Consider the following 26,001-nt stretch of genomic DNA (forward strand, 5'->3'; position numbering starts at 1 on the left):
GACCTCCTCGCCAGAAGGGGCGCACTACGGGACAGGAGCCACATTTGTGGAGAGAAAGTGTCGCACTCGAGCGACGTAAAAAGTTCAAAGGCGCTGCGGTCCATGCACAGCAACGTCAACATTGTGAACTAATTTAAATTATTTTAGTACTTTACTTTGCTGGGTGACAATGGGGCGCGAGTCGAGGTACGTACAAATATGTGTCTCATTCTGTTGTCTTTTTCGTAATCTGACTTAAAATAGTCCCGTGGCTGCTAAACGTACTTACTTATAAGGCTAACATTAGCATGCTAGCTTTAGCCCTTCAGATATTACTACAACAAAACGCTGTCGTCCTAGTTTACTTTCCGAATCAATATAAATAGTAACCATTTGATAATCGTTTATCAATGAAGTCGATATGTGTGGATTCGTGTAGACACTACAGGAAGCGCTCATCGTCCCGGGGACGTTCGGGTAGCCGCTCAAAGAGTCGCTCCCCGGACAAACGCTCCAAGAAAGACGACCGAAGCCGGAGGGAGAGGTCACGGAGCCGGGATCGACGCAGGTCCCGCTCCAGAGACCGAAAGAGAGCCAGGTGAGGACAAGACATTTGATGTCAAGAAATAACACTATTTCGGTGTTGACTAGATGACATCAGACGATTCGTGAGTTAATACTCGTTCTCTCTTGTCGCTCCAGGCGTTCCAGGAGTAGGGAGAGGAGGAGGTCCAGAAGCCCCGACAGGAAGAAGTCGGGCAGCAAGAGCCAAACGAAGAGGTCCCGCTCTGTCAGCCCCAGCAAGAGCAGAAAAATGGAGGAAAAGTGAGCCTTCTTCCCAAAAATGTCCACTCTTCATTTCATTGTGTCAAAGCATTCGCATCAATTCTGACTTGTTTTCTTCCTGACAGGCCAAAAAGCAAAGAGAAAGACAACCCTGATCTCTTGTCTGACAAGAAGAAGGTGAAAGAGGAGAAGGAAGAGGAGAAAATTGAGGATGTAAGTTGTAAATATTGAATCTGCACTCTGATAGGTACCCTGAAAGAGCTAAAAGTATGCTCACATTACAATGATTCCTTGTTTATGGCGGTTAATTAGTTCCAGACCTGACCTTGACAAGTGAATTTCCATCAAGTAGAATTACTTATTTATAAATGGTATATTTTGGTTAGAGCATAGAAAACTTGTTTACTACCTTCTAAATACGCTTTTTAACATTATTCGATCCCTCTAGACATGAAATAACAACCCTATAGTCATCTTTACACTATACACTTTACACTACCCAATATAATAGACATCATAAGAGGAAAATACGACATAGAAAACCTGTTTACCACCTTCTAAATACGCTTTTTAACATTATTAGAGCCCTCTAGACATTAAATAACACCCCTATAGTCACCTTTACACTGCTATTACCCAATACAGTAGACATAATAAGAGAAAATAAGACTAATGAATATAATAACTATAAATGAATAACTATAAATGTGTTCCTTAGGGGAGCAGAGTGGCTTGCTGACAGGAAATTATGTCGGGGGTTCAGAGTTGAGTTTCAGTTTGCCGTGGGTAATGGGCGCAACAGTAGCCTGTGTTTCCTTTTAGGGATTTTTGTTAGCGATTGTGCCTGTTGTGAGATTGCTGGTGTTCCGGCAATCAAGTCTGGTGCTTGTGTGTCTCACCCAACATTACAGTAACATCACTGACACCCAGTGACCATTGTAGAATACTACATATCACAACGTCTTAGAATATATTTGTATGTTACGTCATTTAGCCATGATTATGCTTGAAAATGCTTCATTTAGGCCAAAAGTACATAACATTGGCTGAAATATGCATGTTTACTAGGGATGTTACAATCCACTGTATTTTGAAGATCGGATAATATCAGCTTCCCCCACGAGATTGGGCCGATCGGGTTGCCGTATCACATTCGTGACTCTGGGCCAAGCTCCAGCACCGTAGGTGCAGTAATGCACCTCAAAGCTGGTTGCCATTCGAATCCTGCCACCCGCAAGAAATACAAGTGCAACACCGCCATGCAGACATGTCCAGTGGTGGCGGAAGCTCATCACAAACACTACTAAACATGTCGAAACGGCAGCGAAAAACCTTGGAAACTCCTCTGTTATGGAGTGTGAATGGAAGCTAGTGAGGTTAGCTTAGTTTAGCAAAACCTGCTAGGGCAGCTGTGTGCGTGCGACTCAGGCTGGATGAGTATATTTTAACCGGGTTGTGTTTTACCACTTTAATGGAAGGACCATTTTATAATGCCCACTGACGACGTGCAGGTTCCGAGTGATGAGACAAGACGAAAGGCACATTTATTCTTACACCCAGCTTGTATCAACCATCAATTGCCATTCTCAACACACACAACGCACTTCCGGCCTTCAAAATAAGAGCGCTGTTTGTCACACTTGTTTAATTAGTGTAACAAAATAAGTGTGTTTTATAAAAAATATCTTACATTAATAACGCGATTGGAATTAGTTGAAGAATTTGTAGCAATGTGTGCTGAGGCACAGTGGCCTCGTGACTAGCATCTTGGCCACATGCATTCAGAGCTGGGAAGATTGGGTTCGACTCCAACATGTCTGTGTGAGGGTTTGCAAGTTTTTCCCGTGCGTGCATGGGTTTTCTCCGGGTACTCTATCCATTTTAGGTTAATTGGTGACTCTAAATTGTCCATGTGTATGCATGTGGGTGTGAATGATTGTCTATATGTGCAGTCCAGGGTGTACCCCGCCTTTTAGCCCAAATTTGGCTGGGATAGGCTCCAGCATCCCCCCGCGACCCCATTGAAGATAAGTGCCATAGAAGATGGATGGCTGAGCAGGGGCTGGCATCCCATTAGAAAAGTTAGCCAAGCTACAACCATTTCTGAACTACTGGACAAAAGGGGCCAATGATGTATTGCATCAATAAATGTAAGGATTTTTGCATTTTATTCACTAGCTCTATAGCTCTTCTAAACTCTATGCTGGTAAAATAAGTGGAAATGGTAAAAAACTTAATTCTAAAAAATTAAAATAGAAAAAAACAAAGTTTGGGAAAAATTAAAACTGATTTCATAGGGCCCTAAGAGAGTTTGTAAAAAAACAACAACAAATAAACTCACGTCTTATATTTTAAAGCACACCACACATTGATCTATAACTATGTCAGATGATTAGTCCTACTCTAGAAGTATTTTGCATTTTTTCCAATTTTATCCATTATTGGATGGACTTTTTTAATGGTTGGATCTTTTATTGTTTGTTACAAAAGCCAAACAATGTTGTTGGTCATGCTGTGTAATAAAATAGTACATTCAGCAATATTTTGGGTGCATTATTTTTAATGCTTTGAAGAGCTTTTTTCATAACCACATTCAGTTCCACAAATTCATGTTCATAACAAAAGCTTATTATTTAAAAAAAAAAAAAAAGAATAAAAAAGGATCGGGATTGGATTGGCAGAACTATAAAAAAAAAAATAGGATCATATCCAAAGCCAAAAAGTGTGGATTGGGACCTCCCTAGTTTCGACTGATAATTGGCTGTATTCAAACACGAAGGAGTACAAGATGTTTTTAATTAAAATATTTTTGAAAAACCGTGATAAAGTGAAGCCGCGAAATTGTAGGCGCAAAGTGGCGATGGATTCCTGTAAAGGAATAAATAAGACTGAGTTCTTTTGTTACATTGTGTCTTCCAGCAGCAGGATTTCGACCAGAACAAGCTGGAGGAGGAGATGAGGAAGAGGAAGGAGCGGGTGGAGAAGTGGAGGGAGGAACAAAGGAAGAAGGCCATTGAAAACATCGGCGAGATCAAGAAGGAGCTGGAGGAGATGAAGCAGGGCAAGAAGTGGAGCCTGGAGGATGACGACGGTGAGCAACACGGATGGGAAGATGGAGAAAACAGCAACAACATGTTAGTTTAGCTTTAGCAACGCTCAGGCTGACGACTCCTTTCAGACGATGACGATGACGCGCCCGCCCCGATGGAAGTGGACGACGAAGAAGACGGGGATGGCAAAGGGGATACCAGGCAGAAAGAGGAGAAGGAGGACGAGATGGACGAGGGTGAGAAGGAGACCCCCACGGAGAAGCGGGACGAGGAGGACGACATCGACCCCCTGGACGCCTACATGGAGGAGGTCAAGCAGGAGGTGAAGAAGTTCAACATGGGAGGCGTGAAGGGAAACGATAAGGTGGGTAGAAGAAGAAGAAGAAGAAGTTTGTGGACGCTTGCTTGTCTTTTGGATGCTTGATGTATTTTATTTTTCATAACAGAAGGGAGCAATGATGGTAACCAAAGTTGTGACAGTTGTCAAAACAAAAAAAGGGCCTCACACTCACAAGAAGAAGGGGGAGCTGATGGAGAACGACCAGGATGCAATGGAGGTATTGTTGACACTTTATCATCTCTTCATTGAAAAGCTCAATAAATATCTAATGTGTGGGACAGTACTCGTCAGAGGAGGAGGAGGTCGACCTGCAGACGGCTCTCACAGGCTTCCAGACCAAACAGAGGAAGGTCCTGGAGCCCGTGGACCATGGCAAGATCCAGTACGAGCCCTACCGCAAAAACTTCTATGTGGAGGTGCCTGAGCTGGCCAGGATGACCACAGAGGGTCAGGAAGCGAAACACTCAAGCAAAAAAAAAACAAAAAAACAAAGAAAACAAAACAGTTCTAACATGTTTATGATCCATTCCAGAAGTCATCGCATACAGGTCGGAGCTTGAGGGCATTACGGTGAAGGGGAAGGGCTGTCCCAAACCAATCAAGACCTGGGTGCAGTGTGGTGTGTCCATGAAGATCCTCAATGCCCTCAAGAAGTGAGTCAAAATAAGGAAGATGAGGTTTGGTTATCAGCTGATACGTTATTCTCCCCTACTTCCATCCCAGGCACAACTACGAGAAGCCCACCCCCATTCAGGCCCAAGCCATACCCGCCGTCATGTCAGGCAGAGACCTCATTGGCATCGCTAAGACGGGCAGCGGCAAAACCATTGCCTTCCTCCTCCCAATGTTCCGTCACATCATGGACCAGAGGCCCCTGGAGGAGTCTGAGGGACCCATCTGTAAGCAGTGGATCGTTCTCTGACCTGGAGTCGTTGGACTAAATGTACTTCCTGTCCTGCAGCCGTCATCATGACGCCCACCAGAGAGCTGGCTCTGCAGATCACCAAGGAGTGCAAGAAGTTCTCCAAGTCGCTGGGGCTCAGGGTGGTGTGTGTTTATGGAGGCACGGGTATCAGTGAGCAGGTAAACGTTTGACATGAGGCCCGTAGCAACCGCAGCCACAATAACATTGGCTCCTTTGCCGCCAGATCGCCGAGCTGAAGCGAGGAGCCGAGATCATCGTGTGCACGCCGGGAAGAATGATTGACATGCTGGGCGCCAATAGTGGTGAGTGCTCGTGCATGAAGATTTCTTTGCAATGTAGATCTGCACGTCGTCATGCCTGGAGGTTTGGTGTGCGCGCTTGTTCTCGTCATATATGCTAACTTTATTCCTGATAAATAGTGGCCATTAAAAGCAAATGCTGCTGCTTCTTCCTCAACTGCTGCATGTTTGGACATTTATCAAGTTCTCTACTCAATCCATTTCATAATTTGACTGCACATACAGTCGTCCCTCACAATATTGCCGCTTAATTGTCACTCCCTCGCTATTTCACAAATGAATTAATAAATAAATGATGGCTGTTTGGTGGGAGACCATGGTGTGTTATTATCAAAACATGGCAATACAAGCGATACGTAGTATTCTGCTCACGATGGCACAAAACATTGAGACATTACCTTACATTACCTTAAAGCAGGGGTGTCAAATTCCAAAACTGCAAGCCTACTTTAGGTTGGGAGCCGAACTGGACATTACCCCACCCCCGAACTTTGTATCTTTCTTATCATTTATAATGAAATTTCCAACACTTTTATATTTCTGCATATTGAAAGTACTACAGTAAAAGCTTCTTGTCCTTTTAAGCGACATAATTGGTGAGTGAAGCACACTCATGCATCATCAGTGCACACACACACAGATTCTCGCTTGGAGTTGCCAACATGACAGGACATGCCCCAATAATCCAGGCTGAAAAAATAGTAGTTAGAATGGTCAGATTTTGCGAAAATGTCTCATTAGCGCTGAAGAATAGAAAAGTTAGCAGGCTGCAAACCTTTTGTCTCGGTTCCCCGCGCGTGCAGTGCTGGGACTGGAATATATATATATACAGTCAAACCTGTCTTAGCGGCCACCTTTATAGAACGACCACCTGCCTATAGCAGCCACTGAAAAATCCCCCGCAGCAAATTTACATGTTATAGACCCTGTGTATAGCAGTCACCTGTCCAACGCGGCCAGCGGCCACCCATTTTGTCTCCCTTGGTCAATATCCGACTGTATATAGCGGCCAAATTACCAACTCAAGTAGAAGCTTCATGCACGAAAAAGTTTCGTTTTTCAATCAATGAAGCCGTCATGTGTAGACTTTAATTACTGAGTCCTAGCTCAGTCACAATCATTCACAAGATCCACACAAACTGTCAGTTGTTCCACATAAAAAAGCCGTCTTCTTTTGAGCTTGCTATTTCCTGGTCAAACATGTAACTTTAAGAGCATTTGCACCAAAACGTTACCGCAAATTAGGCTGGGAACCGGACGTGCTCCCAGCGACACTACAATAAAAAAAAATAAACATACGCTAGCATGCATGCGGCAGCGGGAGCAAAACTGAGTTCGGTTGTACTTAATTGAAGTATTTTAGAATGTACTCACGTTATTTTTCATCAATCCTCATCCACAAATCCATCAAAGTCCTCATCTTCTGTATTCGACACAAACAAAGCCGTCTTCTTTTCCGTTCGCTACTAGTCTGTTAACTTGTCAGTGTTATTCAGCTCCGAAGCAAAGAAGGAAACTTCTCCTGTTGCTTCTGCCAGCTTTATTTATTGAACGCGGCCACCAGACAGCAGCTCAGAACACACACACATCTCTCAGCATCGTCTCTCCTTCCTGCTTGCCCACAAGGCAAAGGTTAAACAAGCCCCACTACATAGCTGTCCAGCCAATGCCTGTAAGAAATGACACCGTTTATTTCCTGGTGTGCACTGGTCAATACTGTAATGCTGCTTGTTGTGGGGAAGGAGAGACTCACGTCGCCGATGCACTTTAATCACTTTATTAACAGCGGAGAACACTGCAGGACTTTACATCCACGCCAACATAAACACACTTCCCAACTCTCTCGAAACTCACAGCTAGCACTGAGCCTAGCTCTCCTGCTCGGGACGCCCACCGTCACTTCCCGTCACTTCCTGATGAACTAAAGCTGTAATGACACTCTGCCATATAAAAAGTAAAATATTAAAAACAAGCGTAAGACATTACTAGCACAGCTTTGTTCTGTGGGTCGTGGATATATTCTATCAGTTATTGTTAAGCCTCCAGCTTCCTTTTAGTAAGTAAAAACCTTGGCTATGATTGCACTACATTGTCATGTAGACCTACAAAGTACACTTGGAAGAACAAGAGGTGAATACAGTTAAATTAGTTTGACGTTTGGACTGAATCTGGCACCTTAATTTAAGAATGGTTTTGAATTTTGTGCTTTATACAATGTTGTTTCCACTTTTAAAATGAAAATTCCAGAGCAGTTGTTTATACCAGAAGAATTGCTTAATTACGCAGATCGCTGTAATCACTTTGATTGATTAGGTCCGCAAGGCGGGCCAACTCAATGCTATTTTCCAAGCAGTTCCACGGGCCGGATGAAATTGCAGCGCAGGCCAGATTTGGCCCGCGAGCCTGAGCTTGACACATACGCCTTAAAGGGGCCCTGACATGATTTATCAACTTTGCTTAAATATGTTATATATCGTTTGCAATTATGTTCTACATTGTTCGCTTTGAATAACAGTAAATTAAAAAAATAACATTTATAGTTGATGGCACCAGCCATGACAAAGTAGTTCTTGCACTTCAGCCTCATTTCCTAATGTGATGTAATGTGGCTAATACCTCTCAGCTAAAGCAGAGTAACAAATGCTTCTTGGAGGTAGATCGACTTGGTTCATCAAAGTAATAGTCACGCCAAATATTGCGTTGCTGCTGGATGTTCATAGTATACTGTAAGTTTTTCCTTCTTGCCATAAAGACCCCTTTACGCTTTCATTTTTGCTGATGTACCGTGTGCTTTCAACAAATTGAACAATGTGGAGAATAATTACAAACAAGATATAACATATTTAAGCAAAGTTGATTAATCATGTCAGGGACCCTTTAACACGGCATGAAGTCAGCACTGGCATGTCCCACATGATAGAGTGGAAAAAAAGTTCTCCTCCCACACCGTGTGGAAGTGGTAGCTTTTCGGGTTCTTAAGTTTAGAAGAACTAAATTAGAGGCTAACTAGTTAGCTCGATAGCTTGCTACCTAGCGGCCGTCTCGAGTCCCTGCAGCATAAGAGTTGCAATGTGATGTAAACAAAGAATAATAGGAGTGTAAAGGTGACTATAGGTGACTATTATTTCATGCCTCCGGGGCTCTAAAAATGTTAAAAAGCATATTTATAAAGTCATAAACAGGTTTTTTATGCACTAACTACAAAAATATTTGATTTATTAACATTGACTCCTATATCGCGGAAATGTATTTAATGCCTTTGGGTCTGGAACCAATTAACTCCCATAAACGAGGGACGGCTGTACTCCATGAAAGTTTTTAGGCTTGTGCAGGCATACAAATGTTTGAAATGACACTTTCCCTCATGTTTGGATGTTACCAGGGAACAGGTTGTTGATTGCTTTGTGCATGACCTGAGCTGCTTTGCATCCTTTCTACTAAATGACTTACCCCCAATGAAAACCTGGTACTCTGCACTCCCCCACTAGGTGAAGAAATACAGTACTTGGACATTGCAGTACAGTGTAACCTCGGTTAGTGTACGCCCCACTTAGCTTGTTTACATTGAAGACTTATGCTAAAATTTTGCCTCAGTTTGTGTACATTTTTCCGGTTAGCGTAGGCCTGTCACGGTAACCAACTTTGCTGGACGATAATTGTTCTGCAAATTATTGCCAATAAATGATATTATTGTCAACATTATTTTGAGACCGTTTTTTCATGAATGTAATGATAATACATGGCCTAATAATGCCAGTGCACCGTATCAAAGGCAATAAACATAATTTCTCAAGAGTATTTAACATTGTAATTGGAATGTCAAGAGCTTTTAAATTCAACAAACAAAAAGTCGAAAAAAACCCCAATGAAAGTCAGATGTACTCTCTCTTTTAGCAAAAATTGCACTTAAATAAAAATCACAATCATAACCAAAAACAATAATAATTAAAAAATAGACCCTCTCTCTGTTAAGACAAAAAAACACTTCAATAAAAAGAATAAATAAAATGGAGTATCAAGTCTCTGTAAAGAAAATGCACTTGAATAAATGAGCATGAGATCCAGGATTTTTTTTTTTTCTGAAGGATTCTTTAACATTGCAAGATAGGACCATTTTCGGCATTTGTGCATATAACTCCACAAAAAATGGTCAGAGCAATTCGGAAAAAAAAATACAGAACAGGTTTCCAACAGGTTCTACAAAACATCGAAGACTGATCCAAAAAATGTAGGATTATTATTATTATTATTTTGGTGCGAATCACAATATGGGGGGAACTACTGTGCTGGGCGGAGGTCTGCGGTCTCCGAGTGATTCTCTAGTTAATACACTGCATGAGTCCAACTGTGTTCTTAATGTATTTTTAACACAAAACATTCTTGTCAGCATCCTATTAGCTTGCTAATACATGAAAACAGGAAGCGGAAGTCAGCTCCGATGCCCGTCGATGATGTTTTCAGCGGTTGACTCTGTAGTTCTTTGCTAACCAACACAGTTAGGCCACAAGTCTCAAAAATGTTAACACAAAACATGTTTTTCCAAGTTTACAATTGTAGTTTTACATGCATAAAACAATGGTAAACGCATATAAATTATGAAAGAAAGGAATACATAGATGAACATTTAAGCTTACTTTTACCTTAATTGAAGATGTGATTGTTGCCAAAGACACCATGTGGCAGCAAGATCAACACAGACACCACCTTCCTGTTTTGCTATGAGTTATTTGTTGTATTCAATAGTGTTTCTAACCTTCTTTATCAAAATGCTGCTACTTTCTTTGGCTCCATTTTGGCTTATTTTGCAGCAATGGTCAAAAGAAAGGGCCGCACGGTGGTCTAGTGGTTAGCACGTTGGCCAACACAGTAACAGCTTGGAGATCGGGAAGCTTGGAGACCTGGGTTCGATTCTCCCCTGGGCATTTCTGTGTGGAGTTTGGACTTTGCATGTTCTCCCCGTGTGCGCGTGGGTTTTCTCCAGGTACTCCGGCTTCCTCCCACATGCACAAACATGCAAGTGAGGTTAATTGGCGACTCTAAATTGTCCATAGGTATGAATGTGAATGGTTTATGTGAATGGTCTATATGTGCCCTGCGATTGGCTGGCGACCAGTCCAGGGTGTACCCCGCCTGTCGCCCGAAGTCAGCTGGGATAGGCTCCAGCATGCCCCCGCGACCCTATTAGAAAATGGATGGATGGGTCAAAAGAAAAGCAGAGACCTGAGGTGAGAAACTATTGAATTCAAGAAATAACAAAACAGGAAGGTGGTGTCCATGTTGATCTCGCTGGTGTCACATGGTGTCTTTGGCAACCATGAATCCGTGAATCCCTGACGTCACTTCCAGTGTAAAGGTGGCTGTAGGGGTGTTATTGTATGTCTACAGGGCTCTAATAATGTTAAAAGGTCATAAACAGGTTTTCTATGCGCTAACTACCTAAACATATAAATAAGGTATCCTACTTTGCGGAAATTCACTGGTTCGAGGCTATTGGGCCTGGAACCAATTAACCGCAATAAACGAGGCATGTAAAACTATAATTGTAAAGAAGAATAAAAACATGTTTTGTCTTAATTGGACTGACTTATTATTATTATTATTATTATTATTATTATAATTATTATATACTGAATGTATAAGAAAAAAGGATTGTGTCAGCATTCGTTTCGGTTGGAGTCTGACCTTTTGGAATGGATTAATGATGCTAGCCAAGGTTCCACTGTACTGCAATGTAAAGTATATATATATATATAGCATATACGATGGAAGAAACGAGCACGCTAAAGCCTCCAGTACACATCTTTGTGTTTAGTTACTGTGTGCAAAAGCTAAAGCACACACTGAACCAAGTCGGTACCTCTTACTAAACTGTTGACGTTATCTGACTGCCTTTTGGGATCAAATCTACAAGACTGAAGATGAGGGCAAGTGCAGGTAGGTGGACCTGGTGCCATCTGAAATCCAAAGTGACTTGATGAGAGGGTTGTCCAGTGTTGTAAATGCATACATAGAAATGTGCACCTTCTTTTCTTGTCATGCGCTTTGAAGGTGCTTGTGTTGTTTCCACACATGCGAGGTAATCTGTAATATGTTTCCCTTCTAGGTGAAAAGGCGTTCGCTCACATAGTGCTTGATGGGACTCCATCTCTCTCTTGTTTTGTATCTTGAGGCTGTTTTCTGACTTTTACAGGTCCCCCCCATGCCCGCCAGATGGTACGCAAGACCTGAGATCACCAAAGCAAAAATCATCAGTTTAGAAATGCAGGCCAGGCCACCTAAAAGTAGTCCAGAATGTTTCGCAAGAGTCAGGATGAATTAATACTCTGTAGTCTTGTGTGTTTACTACATTAGCTTCATGTCTTTTGAAGAACATTGTGTGATTCGTCTAAACAGTTTGATTGATGCTCCTCTACGTTCATGTCCAGGTCGTGTCACCAACCTGCGCAGAGCGACGTACGTGGTGCTGGATGAAGCTGACAGGATGTTTGACATGGGCTTTGAGCCGCAGGTGGGCACCAGACCATTCCAACCATGCTTTAGTTTGAATGATTTTGGAGCTTCTCACGAGTAAATACGGATAGGATAGATGGATAACCCTCTGCTTCCTCCCCCAGGTAATGCGTATTGTGGACAACGTTCGTCCTGACCGGCAGACGGTGATGTTCTCCGCCACCTTTCCCAGAGCCATGGAAGCTCTCGCTCGAAGGATCCTGGCTAAACCCCTTGAGATCCAGGTGGGAGGTCGCAGCGTGGTCTGCTCTGATGTGGAACAGCATGTGGTAAGCCTTCCTTTGTTTCTACGGAAAGCCACATTGTCCAGTGTGTGCTGCACTGTCTGGAATCTAGTCAGCCATGGTTTGCACAGAAACCACATCGTGCTGTGGAAGAACCCGGTAGATTATGGTGCGGCTGGAGGAATTTCACTTTTGGACGTTCAAGTCTGCTTGCATTGTGGCCAAGTGGGGTATAAGCTTGCTTGCTTAGTAATCTTTCCACCAGCTAAAATCCTGGAAAACAACAAAATCTATTAGGGATGCTCCCATCAGGGTTTTATGCTGCCGATTCTGAGTGAAATCGGCCGATACCAATACCGATGACATGGATTAATTACCTCCGCCAAGCGCAGCACAGAGATTATGTTTTTGCTGCCGTTTATCTGTTTGTGTTCAAACTAACTTGAAAAGTTCTGAATGGATTTTTATGAAATTTTCAGCAATTGTCGGAAATGGGATATGGAAGAACTGAATACATTTTGGGGGTGACCCAGATCATCGTCTGGATCCAGGAATTTATGAAAGGATTCTTTAACGTTGCGTTATAGGACCATTTTCGGCATTTGTGCATATAACTCCACAAAAAATGGTCAGAGCACTTGGCAAAAAAATACAGGACAAGTCTCCAACAGGTTCTACAAAATATCAATTTTAGTGCTTTTCTTTTCTTTTCTTTTTTTTTTAAACAGCGTATGTTACAGCCCGAGCCTGGCCCTTTTAAGAAAAATTGCATTGTGGGAAATTGAGTGTTGTAGCTCTGTGCTTCAGCACAAGGCGGCTGTGTCTCTCTCTGTCTGCACCACCCATTGTCTTCTGCGTCCTGATTGGCTCTAGACCGTTGCCAATCAGTCTCCTTTGTGCCATCTCCTGTTGTGGTCATCTAGCAAACTAGCTAACAGTGTGAGCTGCTCGCCAACCGCCAGTAAACGATAGAAGAAGCAGCTAACCGTGTGACTGAACGCTGTATGTTTGCAAGTTTTCTCCTCGACAAAACCCACAGTGTTGACGAAACATTCGGCACACAAAAGGCCAAGCATCGCACAAAAAATTGGACTTTTGGACATGCTGTAGCAAGGCAGAAGCTGTAGGGCGCCGTTACGGAATAATTAATCTTCGCTTTGAGGAGGATGAAAATAAGATGACAGGAGCAATATGTTTTAACAAGGATCCAAAAATGCTGGAGTGGAATGGCACCAGGACGAAGAGTGTTTAAACAAGAGAGAACTTTGAGAAAATGTCTGAGAAAAGTATATAAGTATTGTGTATGGTGAGGGGTCTTAACAGCCTTATAACATATATATAATAATTATAAAAAAAAAAAGATTAAGTTGGCTACGTCGTGGATTTCACTTATTGCGGACTATTTTGGCAACCTATCCCCCGCGATAAACGAGGCAACACTGTACACTTGCTGCAACAGTCTATCATGCAAGTATTAGAAGACTTGGAAGATGAGTTTCATTTTCAGCAAGATGGGACATGCCCACAATACCATTGCAAATTAGATGCTTCCTTGATGAGATCTTGCCAAACTGGTGGATTGCCAAACAGGGGGTGTTCTGCGAAGCGGGGTTAGTGGGTTAGCGAGCTGTGTTGAATGGAAAGCCGGACTCGCGTGTTCAGCGAAGGTAGCTCTCTTTTTAAAGCAGCTGTATCACCATGGTAACTTAGGCTAAACTCATAGCCTGGTCGGGACCAGGTTATGTCCAGGCTTTCATCCTAAAATGGGCTATGAAAGTGCTACTGTTTAACTAATTCGGAGATGGCGTCACCATTTATTTAGAACCTACAAGGTTCTACGAGGGAAATTAAAAAGAGCATTCCCTGATGATATTATCCATCTCTAATTGAGATTTTCAGCCGATGCAATATGAAATACTAATAGTTAATGTTAATGTCACAGGAGTCCTTGCGTGAGTACTCAGCCCGTTAGTCTTCTTATATTACAATATTTGCTGGAGGAATAAACACTCTGAGGCATCAATCAACTGCATTAAAGCACTTGTTTTATTATAAAAAGGAAAACAATTTTTAGAACGTCGCCACAAAACGCGTCACACGTAAAATACTGCCATCTAGTGGCCACAACGAGATACAGCAGATTAAAATATTTCATGAAACTATAACATCAAAAACGAGTTGTCAAAAAGTTGTTGCGCCGAAGTATTTATTTTTTAAATGAATACCTGTTAATATGTCAAAGTTATTGATAAATGAAAAGACTAGTAGGGTATAATTTTTATAATTAGCAGTGTTAATTTGCGCATTCACACGCTGCATGCTAGCATGCCAGCAGTCCTCCTTCGCTCTATTGGCAGCGACAGTACTGCTGTTAGCAGTCCTAATCTTTTGAGAACTCATCGTAACGCTCCATAATAATTCCGTACACATTTCTTGTAAAATACACTGGTTTGTGCTGCTTCACTTCAGCAGAAGTAGAATAATATGACATCAAACGCCCTCTTTGATATGAACACGCACTTGGCACGAAGCCGAAAACCGGTCTTGGCAAAGTAAGTCCATAACCACCGTCGCGGGACCAATGAAGTGTGATTGCAGATGTTAGGTTTTGTCGAGTTGCATCTTGAGCACAAAGCCTGGGTTTGTGCAGCCACTTTTGCTGTACACCCCCAAAGTCTAGGCCAGGGGTCACCAACATTTTTCCTTGTGAGAGCTACTTTTACAAAATGAAAATGGCCAAGAGCTACTCATTTTTGTAACATTTATTTTCAGAGCTTATTTTAAACCCAAACAAAGCGAATATGCTTGTTTTACCAGAACATGAACAAAATGCTGGTGTCCACAACTCACATTTTGTATTTCAGAATGCATTTCTTTCTAGTGTTCTTTCATTATTAACTGAAAACCTTAATCAATAGCAGGCTTGCGGGCACCTCATGTGGTCGTGGGGGGCTATCTGGTGCTCGCGGGGACCATGTTGGTGACCCCTGGTCTAGGCCATGAGAGCGGCAACAGTCGGCTGTCGCTGAATTGAGAGCAATCATTGAACGTGAATGCATGCAAATACCAAGGGAATTTTTTCGTGATGTGTGCCATTCCATTGCCAGCAGTGTCTGGATCAGAACGGATGTCCGTTGGAAAACAGGAACAAATTGTAATAAACACCTAGTTTACAATTACTCTGTACCCTGTATAACCCTGTATATTCCCAAAAACTTACCATATGCATTTTTTTCAGCAAGAGAGAGGAAATAATAAAATGAAGGAAGCAACATCTGTATGCCCACACAAAATAAACTTTTATGTATGAATGTAAGGAATGGACTGAGTAAATGTCACACATGTCGTCCTTACAAGGACATGGAGGAAGCACAACATGTCTGCTGTCATTACCTATTCCTGCATTCATTGTTACTAATTAATTAAATTACTTACTTACTTAAATTACTTGTCTTCATTCATGTATTATTGAATACACATATATTTATTAATTCATTATATATGTTTATGGTAGTATTTACTTGTCTTCATTCATGTATTATTGAATACATTATTATATTCATTCATTATACTGTATATGTTTATGGTAGTATTTCTTTTTGCATTGATTCATGCATTATTGAAGAAGTTGTTTATTGTATATTCTTGCATTATTAATGTTACTTACTAATTCATCAATTGTTCTTTTTGTTTTGTTTCCTTTGCTTCTTCCTACTTTTCAGGCAAGTGAAAGGGTATTACGTTCCTTATTGTAATTTGTATGACTGATTATGACGATGCTTAATATTTGTTCCTGCAGCTTGTGATTGAGGAGGACAAGAAGTTCCTGAAGCTCTTGGAGATCCTGGGCCACTATCAGGAGAAGGGCTCCGTCATCATCTTTGTGGACAAACAGGAGCACGCCGACGGTCTCCTCAAAGACCTGATGAAGGCTTCATACCCTTGCATGTCCCTGCATGGAGGTATTTGTCCACAGTGGAGAAAGCTTCCTTCCTGTCAGTGCGTCCATTGAGCGCTCTTCGTCCTTGCAGGTATCGACCAGTACGACAGAGACAGCATCATTAACGACTTCAAGAACGGTGCTTGTCGGCTGATGGTGGCCACATCCGTGGCAGCCCGAGGCCTAGACGTGAAGCAGCTCATCCTGGTGGTCAACTACAGCTGCCCCAATCACTATGAAGACTACGTCCACAGGGCCGGACGCACGGGCAGAGCTGGCAACAAGGTCTGCAACTCTGCTGCAGGGCATGCTTTGGAATTATTGCTGCACTGACAGCGGGGATACCTCTTTCAGGGATATGCCTACACCTTCATCACAGAAGAGCAGGTCCGCTATGCTGGTGACATCATTAAAGCATTGGAGCTGTCCGGTTCTCCTGTTCCGGCTGAGTTAGAACAGCTGTGGGCCTCCTTCAAAGACCAGCAGAGAGCGGTACAAGACTTAAAAAATAAAAAAATGTTAAAAAAAACCTTCTTGCCACACGACCCTTGCATTCCCTCATCTGTTGATCTTGCAGGAGGGGAAGACCATCAAGAGCAGCAGCGGCTTCTCTGGAAAGGGCTTCAAGTTTGATGAGACGGAACATGCACTGGCCAACGAGAGGAAGAAGCTGCAGAAGGCGGCACTCGGCCTGCAGGACTCTGATGACGAGGATGGAGCTCTGGATGTGAGTCAAGTATTTATTCATCAATGTGTTTGCCATTCTTACGCCCTCCGCCTCCAGATTGAGGAGCAGATTGAGAGCATGTTCAACTCCAAGAAGAGGGTGAAGGACCTGACGGCTCCTGGAGCGGCAGCGAGTGCCGCAGGGTCTGTGGGTGCCTCAGCTTCAGCTTCAGGTGGTCTGCCAGGGCTGGGACCCACGTCTGCCGGAAACATCCAGAAACTGGAGATGGCCAAGCGGCTCGCTCTCAAGATCAACGCTCAGAAGAACCTAGGAGCTGAAGCTCAGGTACAGTGTGCTGCTCGCGCCTTTTCCAGAAATGGCTATCCTCCAATTGGCTAGATGTTACTTGTTTTTCTGCACCTCCAGGACGTGATGCAGCAGGCCACCAACGCCATCCTACGCGGCGGCACCATCATGTCGCCTTCTGTGTCGGCCAAGACCATCGCCGAGCAGCTGGCGGAAAAGATCAATGCCAAGCTAAACTACACCCCGGTGGAGAAGCTGGAGGAGGAGCGGCAGGCAGCCGAACAGTCCGAGACCGTCAAGAGATACGAGGAGGAGCTTGAGATCAACGACTTCCCGCAGGTCAGATACGCGTCACGTATTCCTTCAGCGTCTGCTGTAAAGCATGAAAGCTTGAAAGTACTCTTTCACAGACGGCAAGGTGGAAGGTGACGTCCAAGGAAGCTCTGCAACGGATCGGCGAATACTCGGAAGCCGCCATCACCATCAGAGGGACCTATTTCCCTCCAGGCAAGGAGCCTAAAGAGGGAGAGCGCAAGATATACCTGGCCATTGAAAGTACGCTGAACGTGTCCTACATGCTTCTTTATTTTTATGAATGATTACACTTACTTTTCACTGTGGGCATTACTTGTAGGTGCTAATGAGCTGGCTGTGCAGAAAGCCAAAACAGAGATCACACGTCTTATAAAAGAGGAGCTCATCAGACTAGTAAGTGACTAACATATACACGTACGTACAGTGGAACCTTGCTTATTCCTCCCAGATGATCTGACTCTACTTGAAGCAGACACTGACCCAATCCATTTTTCCCATAGGAAATCTTGTAACGTCCCCAATTCCTCCCTTCCAAAAAGCCAAACATTTGATACTTTTACAATTTAAAGTTTTACGTGCAGAAAACAATCTAAGCATATAAATACATATAAAGGATGAATGAAAGGGATAAATTAACATTTAACGGACAAATGCACTTTATTTGGAATTTTATCCATAATCCACAATCCTTTAGTGAGACTTGAACACACGTCTTTCTCTTTTCTGGGTGTTAAAAATATAAAAAGAGACAGCTTAGAATGCACGTAATAGGACACGCCTATTCCGCCTATAAAGACAACTGAAAAAAACCTACAAAGAGCTCCAACAACGCTCCATTTACATAATGTGACCTGCATATTAACCAATGTACCTGTTACTATGTGCTCACAGCATGGATATTAAACCATAAAACCTTTTTGGAGCTTTTTGGAAGTGTTTAAATAGCGGCCTTTCTAGGCGGGATATGTGTGTCCCGTTACGTGCATTACTGACCTCTTTTTACCTGTTTTTATATTTTTAGAGGGCACAAAAAAGAAAAAGATGTGTGTTCATGATGGGCAAAAGTCCATAAAAAGTGCACTTTTCCTTTTAAGCTTAATTTTACCTTCATTGAAGACACGATTCTTGATGTGACTGTTCCCAAAGACACGATGTTTTCATGAGATCAACATCTTCCTCTTCAACACCACCTTCCTGTTTTGCCATGAGCTATTTCTTTAATTTAATAGTTTCTCACCCCACTAACCTAAAATGCACCCAAATAAAGTTACAAGGGCCAGCATTTTAACAAAGAAGGTGAAAAAATCTTAAATTTAGGAAATAACTCATGGCAAAACAATAAGGTGGTGTTCAAGAGGAAGGTGTTGATCTCGCTAACCACATCGTGTCTTTGGGAACAGTCACATCCAAAATGCTTTCAATTAAGGTAAAAGTAACCTGATGATGCACTAGACTGCTGATGGGGATGTCATACAACTTCATATCAAAAAAGCCAAACTATCCATTTTAATAACACAACAAGCCGCGCACCAGTGTACGCAAACTGAGGCTAAGGCGGCATGCCTCGAAGTGAGCTTAGTGGGTTAGTGAGCTGTGTTGAGTGGAAAGCCGGACTCGCGTGTTCAGTAGAGGTAGCTCTTGCCATGGTAACTTAGGCTAAACTCATAGTCTGGTCAGGACCAGGTTATGTCCAGGCTTTTATCTTAGAATCAGCTATGAAAATGCTACTGTTTCACTGTTTAACTAATTCAGAGATGACGTCACCATTTATTTACAACCTACAAGGTTCCCACGGGGACATGGAAAACATTTTTTTTTTTTTTTCAAAGAGCATTCCCTGATGATATTATCCATCTCCAAGCGAGATAGATTTTCAGTCAAGGAAATACGCGAGATATGCTCACGCGAGCACCAGAAATAAAATGCAATATGAAATATTAATAATTAATGTTAGCAGATGTAAATGTCACAGGAGTCCTTGCGTGAGTACTGAGCCTGCTAGTCTTCTTATATTATAATATTCGCTGGAGGAATAAACACTCTGAGGCATTAAAGCACTTGTTTTATTATAAAAAGGAAAGAAATTAAACAAAACACGTCACACGAAAAACACTGGCATCTAGTGGTCACAACGAGATGCAGCAGATTAAAATATTTCATTAAACTATAACATCAAAACCGAAAGTTGTTGCTCCATTTTATTTTTTAAATGGATAAGTGTTAATATGTCAAAGTTGTGCAATGTTGAGCGTTGATAAATGAAAAGACTAGTAGGGTATAGTTTTTATAATAATCAATGTTAACACGCTGCATGCTAGCATGCCAGCAGTCCTCCGTCGCTGTATTGGCGGTGACAGTGTTCCTTTTAGCAGTCGTAATCTTTTGGGAACTCCTGATAACGCTGCATAAGAATTACGTACTCATTTTTTGTAAAATGGGCTGGCTGCGATCGCTTCACTTTTCAGTGGAAGTAGAAAAATATGACGTCAAACACCTTCTTTCATGTGAACGCGCACTTACACAAAGCCGAAAACCGGACTTGACGAAGTAAGTCCATAACCACCGTCCTCAGGACCAATTAAGTCCGATTGCGGATGTTGGGTTTAGCCCTGTGTTTGTGGAGCCACTTTCGCCGCACCCCCCCAAAATTTTGACAAATATTTGCGAAAAACGCACTAATCGGGGCTTAAGATCACCGGGGTTCCACTGTTCCAATGTTATGTCTTCATAATATTTTCAGCTGTTATTGATCACCTTTCTAACCTCTCATTGCAGCAAAACTCCTACCAGCCAACAAGCAAAGGACGTTACAAAGTGTTGTAAAGGACAAGGTCAAAGCAAGCAAGGAGTACTTTTTGTCAGGAACATTTTAGTCTGTTTTTTTTTTTTTTAACAAAATAAAACCCTCCCCCACGTACATTTTGCAGCTTTTTGTATGTAGTCATTTTCATTGCCGTGTCGTTGACTTTCTAGTGATTTTTTTTTTCGCCTCCAAGCTGTCAAAGTAAGTCCTATAAATGAAGCATTGAGCCATCTGAGGTTTAATGTGTATTTTTTCCATCATAGACTTCACCTTTGTGTGCAAATATCATCAGCACAAAGGATGTTTTTACTTTTACCGGTCAATAAATCATGTTGGTGAGGAAATACGCGTTTGTGTGAATTGATGTGGCTGCACCGTCTAGCTGACTGCATTTTACATTATTGAATAGTCTGTACTTTGTATATTATTCATTAGGAGTGGGTGGTGCCATTTGCCTCGCACTAATACTTGAATATGAGTCAAATATCGGTTAATACAGCAACCAAACAGTGAGAATTTGCTTATATAGGTATTTATGTGTTTTTATTGGGGTAAGATATATGTAGAATAATAACGCCAAACATCTTTATTGGTAGGGGAGGCAAGCAGGAAAAGACCTCATAAGCGACGCTCTGCGCATGCGCAGACTGCTCTCGCCACTTATGAATTTTTAATGGAAAATGGCGGCTTTTCTCAACCAAACCCTCACAGCTCGGAGATAAAAAAAAAAAGAAAAGGGAAAATCACCATTTGGAGCCAATGTTTAGCACCTTCTTGACGCTCGATTGTCGGCTCTCCGATGCGGTGACGGCCCGCTAGCAAGAGTGAAAAGGTTTCTTTGTGAAAATGTATTCTTTCGCGCTCTGAGGCGATGAAAGATCATTTTTGCTCCTTAACTCTTTCTGTGCCGACGCCAGCCAACAATTAGGAAAGGTAACGACTTTTATTAATATGGAGAATGTTAATAAGACAAACGGTGTCTGCTTTGTTGAGTATCTTCAAGACCTAGTTAGCTTGCATGCTAACAGTAAATGTTACCTTTTGTGCGGCACCAAAAAAAGTCCACAAAATAAGAACCACTGCTTTCACCGACTGCTACCAACAAATTATTATTGTTAATTATATGTTTGAAAATATTTTTGTGAATGAGTGTGCCACTACTAAGTTAATGTGTGTAGTCCACACCTCCTCTCCTCCTTGCCAAGCAAACGTCTGATTGTTTTTGTTTGCTATTAAAGTCATAGAAAATTATGTTAATATTAAAATTCCAGAAAATCATGTTGAATGAATTTTATGTTGGTGGTTGTATTAAAAAGTGTAGAGATACTTTTTTTCCGTGCATTGTTTTTGCTCTTTAACACAAAATTATTCTCATAATTCTTTTTTTTTGTTGTTTCCAATTTCTGAAACAGCGCCGTTTATTATTATTATAACTATTATTATTGGCATGCTAACTCCATTCCCTTGCACCAGTCTTTATTGTAACAGTATGCATTGTATTTATTATTTTTAAAAATTACTGCACTCGGGGGCCACATGGTGCCCAAGTGGATAGCACGTCTGCTTGCAGTGTGGGGATACGTGTTCGAATCTCCGGTTACTATACAGTACATGCATCTTACGTGATGTATTGGTGTCAATGATTGTTTGTGTCTATAGTATGTGTCCTGTGATTAGCTGCCAATTAGTCTTACTCAAAGTCAGCTGGGGTAGGCTCCATCCCAGCAGTGACTCTAATGAGGACAAGTGCTCTGGAAAACGGATAGATGCATATGAGCGTTAAAAAATGTACAAAGGCAAAAATATATATTTTTTTTAATTATGAAATTTTAATCTCTTTTTACTGCAGCAAGCAAGTTGGGCATGAGTGAATGGCGCCCTCTGCCGGTTGCTCAGGTCTTATCGATAGGAGCTACATTTGTTGTAAATCAATTAGGGCTGTCAATCGATTAAAATAATGAATCAGAGAGGTTTTTATTTATAATAAATAGGGATATTAATCTCTGTGGTAAAGGATTTGATATCCATCTGGATACACGGGTTGGGATACGAATCAAAAACCATACATAGTGTGCAAACAATATGATTGGATATGAGTCATCGGTTACATTTGTTGATGTAGACATGAATCGCGCATTGTAAAATAAAGACGCCAATTGTATAAAAGTGTCATTCTTACAGTATGTTCAAATGTGTAAAAGAACACATCATATCCCCAAGCGTGCTGTAAGGCAGGGAGGGGTCCCCAATCACTGGGCCACGGGAAACGTTCAGGCGCAATGATTTAAAAAAACACGCACACAAATAACTACATCAAATTTTATGTAAAGGGATATCACTTTTGGCTATATGGGCCATTATTTTATTCAAAAAATAATATACAGTTAGAAATTCATAAGTTTTTGCATGTTGAATGCGAGCTTTGTTGGATGGTCCTTGAACGCATCATCTAACTTTCTCCCACGCTGCACAGATAGAATACTATATTTTTACCCTTTTTCTTTCACCTCATATTTGCTCCCAAATGCTGATACTGTGTGGGAATGCATAAAGTTAAGATTTGATGACCTTATTGAGTGCTAATGTGTATATTTGTTGGTACACAACATCTCTGAAAAAACAAGTCCAGGCTGGTACTGGTGGATGGTGGTTTCATTTGATACACAGTAATGAATAAATGAGATCAATTAGATAGCTATGATATACGTATGTTTTGCTGATGTGTTGAAAATCTTTCACGGTGACTAGCTAGCGCTGCTAATGCTATTTACATCCATTCTCGTCTTCAGTCTTGGTCACACTGACACAAGCCCCCCAAATAGCTGTTCTCAGCTATGCCGGCCGGTAAATAGCAGCTCCTAACCCAAATTTTAGCTCGCAGTTCAAACGGCTTGCATCTAAAAACAAAACAAAAAAAACAGTCGGGACACTCGTATGGCAAGGTACCCTTTTGTAGAAATGACAATAAAAAAAAATATCTGGAGTGCTCCAGTACCTTCTCACTTGTCTCTGGCAGTCGACATACTGCTGTGTCGAGGGGCGGACAGGCCATGCGCTCGTTAATCGCGTGTCAAAAAAAAATAGTGCTATTAAAGGACATTTCCGTAACTTTGACAGCCCTAAAATCAATCCATTGATTGAGCATACCCGTCTATGCAATATATAACATGTTTGTGTCTTATACAGAAGATGATGCGCCAGGTGACAAGCGGCGACTTCTGCATGAACGCACGGCCGTCGTGCCTGGCGGAGGACGGCCATCACCCGGCCACTCACTTTGACCTTTGCGCCACACAGCCCAACAAGTTCTACCCCCCCCCTCCGCCACCGTCACTCCAGATGACGCTGGCCCCCATGGCACTGCCCGCTCCGAGCCACAAGGCCATGGTGTGCCCGAGACAGGAAGTTCTCGGGGGTGACCCGCAGTTACCCGTGAAGCTCCCGGGTGTGAAAAGTGGCGACCCAGAGGCGGTGGCGGGAGACGACAGCAAAAAGAAGAACAAAGGTGCCGGGAAGACGGGCAGGAGGGGGCGCCCCCTGGGCACCACCAAGCTGGCGGGGTACAGGACCAGCACGGGGCGCCCCCTCGGCACCACCAGGGCTGCCGGCTTCAAGACGAGCCCGGGCCGGCCACTGGGCACTACCAGGGCGGCGGGCTACAAGGTGAGCCCTGGGCGACCCCCTGGCAGCATCAAGGGCCTCTCCCGTCTCAACAAACTGACGTACAGCGGCGCCTGCAGCGGGGCCGCCTTCCCATACCCCCTCCCTCACAAGGACATCCTGTGTGAACCCTCGTGCAAGGACAAGAGTCCTACAGAGTGACGCTTCTCCTGCAGGGTGGAGTCCTCCTCACTGTTTTTTTTATCAGCCTTCTATCATCGCTGTCATTACCAGGATTTGGCACACTCCTGATGGGCAACACCAAGGATTCCCATGCCAGTGGATCCTTTGAACGCAACACCAATCAGATGGTCTGCTCACTGACAGCTGTGGTGGTGGACAAAGTTTTTTTTTTTAAGTTGGCATGATGTGAAAGTGAGACTATCAGGGATGTGGCGTTCAGGCGTGGCTACATGTAGCACTTTTTCCCACGCGTCCACTTTGTGTCTAAATATTAATGCATGTAAGTGTCACCCACTCTGTAAACAAGGAGTCCCGCTTCATCGTCTGTGACCTGTCACCTGCGAAAGGGCTAATGGCGTCCCTTTGTTGCCACGGACACGACGTATTGCACCCACAGTGGTTTTTACACGTCATAGTTTGAGAAAAACATCTGCTTCCACGAAAAACATGTGGCTTAAAACGGCCCAATCTCTGACAAGTCCTTTCTATTTATTATTCCATCACTGTATTATTAAAGCCCCGATGGAGCTTTGTGATTTGCCGTTGAGAGTTTCAGTCTGCAGACAGAGGGCGCTGTTTCTCCACGGTGCAATCATGTTTTCATGGAAACGAGTATTTTATTTCTATTTATTTTTGTCTTCTTTTAAGCAGAGCCGATGCAATGACATAATTAGTACTTTTATTACAATCATATTTATTACTCAGACAGTTTACTACTCGTGTTCATTTTATGCAAACTCACTTGTGTTAAAAAGCACTCCAGCTAATGCTGGGAAGCCCGATTCCTTGTAATGACTCGAATTCTTACAAGTCACTCACTGAAGTGAACCGGGTATTCGATTAACCTGAGTCACCCGTCACAGTTCCACCCCATCCCCCAACTTCCCCGGAATGTAACCATGCCCTGACATGTGACTTGGCTAGAGTCAGTGAACGAGTTAATGTAGACGAGTACCCGTGAGTCCTGATTCAGTATAAAACTAGCGAGTTTCGAACGGTTTTATCATGATTCAAATTGAAGCAACATCTAAACAGCTCCATTTGTTGCAATAAAGTGTCACATGCATTGTACAGTAGTAACATTAATACTAGCCATTTTTTCAAATGATTATTGGTGTATGGTTAGATATAAGTACTCTTCTCACTTTGTGTCGTGTTGTCTGACGGTTGCCAGGAAAAAGCATCACTCACCTTTACCAAAGAATATCTCATCATGGGACACCAAAACATGAGGTTTAGTGTCATAAAATAAAGAAGTAGCACTTCTAGAGCACCATACCATGAAGGGTAGTATGACTGTGGCCCGCAGGTGAGAGTCTTGTAGTGGTGGCTCCTTGAATGCATCTCCATCTTCTTTTTGGAATTCATGGAACACTGATATATCCAATATGATATTTCTAAAGAGATGGTGGCTCTTCCGCATGGCTAGGAAGTGTTTATCCTTTTCAAGTCATGTCATCAACCTCAAGATTGAATCTAAGCATCAAAACCAGAATTGAAACCAGAAAACGTGTGTGCTGTTAAGTGCTCTAAATGATGATGTAGCTTTTAGTTCTTAATGGGTTTTTTCTTTTAATGGAAGAACTAGCAGTTTGTCAGTTTATAAATCTCTGTAAAGATTAACTTCCTTGTCATTAAGGACATTTTGAAATAGCTAAAAATTTACTGTAGTATGTCAACTATTTGAATATTTGTTTTTGCCATCATCAGTGTAAGATCCGAGAGGGTTTTTTTGTTGTAAAAGACGAAGTTCATGTCTACATGTCACAGTGGATGCTGAGTTATCATGAAAGACTCGACGGCGACTTTGTATAATTCTCATTTTATTCCTGCATGATTGTTGTGGAATGTTCAAAGGTTGTGTAATAAATGTAAAAGTAACTTGTGTTGATGCTTTCAAGATTTTGATAGCCAGTGTTGTCTTGACGGGAAAGAAATAATAAAAATGCGTTTTGGATATCAAATCATCAGAAGACAATAATAAATGCGATTAAACAACCCCGTGACGTATATA

At 42.3% G+C, this 26,001-nt stretch overlaps 2 protein-coding genes across 3 annotated transcripts; both read left to right on the forward strand.

Moving 5' to 3' along the window:
* Window positions 1–51: 51 nt before the first annotated feature.
* On the forward strand, window positions 52–20,258 carry ddx46 (DEAD (Asp-Glu-Ala-Asp) box polypeptide 46). The gene is made up of 23 exons (XM_054755380.1): window positions 52–186; window positions 419–577; window positions 682–804; window positions 891–978; window positions 3,685–3,856; window positions 3,944–4,179; window positions 4,262–4,372; window positions 4,437–4,602; window positions 4,688–4,808; window positions 4,879–5,054; window positions 5,117–5,238; window positions 5,304–5,382; window positions 11,805–11,887; window positions 11,994–12,158; window positions 15,913–16,075; window positions 16,145–16,338; window positions 16,408–16,545; window positions 16,631–16,780; window positions 16,838–17,065; window positions 17,147–17,365; window positions 17,437–17,581; window positions 17,661–17,734; window positions 20,117–20,258. The coding sequence occupies exons 1-23, from the start codon at window positions 170–172 to the stop codon at window positions 20,162–20,164; spliced, it is 3,177 nt and encodes a 1,058-aa protein (XP_054611355.1). The 5' UTR covers window positions 52–169; the 3' UTR covers window positions 20,165–20,258.
* A 151-nt stretch (window positions 20,259–20,409) lies between these two features.
* Window positions 20,410–25,947, forward strand: c16h5orf24 (chromosome 16 C5orf24 homolog). 2 transcript variants are annotated; one of them, XM_054755381.1, is made up of 2 exons: window positions 20,410–21,077; window positions 23,331–25,947. In XM_054755381.1, exon 2 carries the CDS (start codon window positions 23,334–23,336, stop codon window positions 23,964–23,966), a length of 633 nt encoding a protein of 210 aa, XP_054611356.1. In that variant the 5' UTR covers window positions 20,410–21,077; window positions 23,331–23,333; the 3' UTR covers window positions 23,967–25,947. The 2 variants fall into 2 exon arrangements, with proteins under 2 accessions (XP_054611356.1, XP_054611357.1); XM_054755382.1 differs by having other exon boundaries at window positions 23,334–25,947.
* Window positions 25,948–26,001: the final 54 nt, after the last annotated feature.

This window comes from Dunckerocampus dactyliophorus, chromosome 16 (genome assembly GCF_027744805.1).
Source record: "Dunckerocampus dactyliophorus isolate RoL2022-P2 chromosome 16, RoL_Ddac_1.1, whole genome shotgun sequence".
In the NCBI taxonomy this organism is placed as follows: Eukaryota; Metazoa; Chordata; class Actinopteri; order Syngnathiformes; family Syngnathidae; genus Dunckerocampus; species Dunckerocampus dactyliophorus.

Coding starts and splice junctions, on each gene's coding strand:
- ddx46 (XM_054755380.1), top strand. Junction 4,603..4,687: donor GGCCAGGATGACCACAGAGG/GTCAGGAAGCGA, acceptor GATCCATTCCAG/AAGTCATCGCATACAGGTCG. Junction 16,339..16,407: donor CGGGCAGAGCTGGCAACAAG/GTCTGCAACTCT, acceptor TACCTCTTTCAG/GGATATGCCTACACCTTCAT.
- c16h5orf24 (XM_054755381.1), top strand. CDS start 23,334: ATGATGCGCCAGGTGACAAGCGGCGACTTCTGCATGAACGCACGGCCG.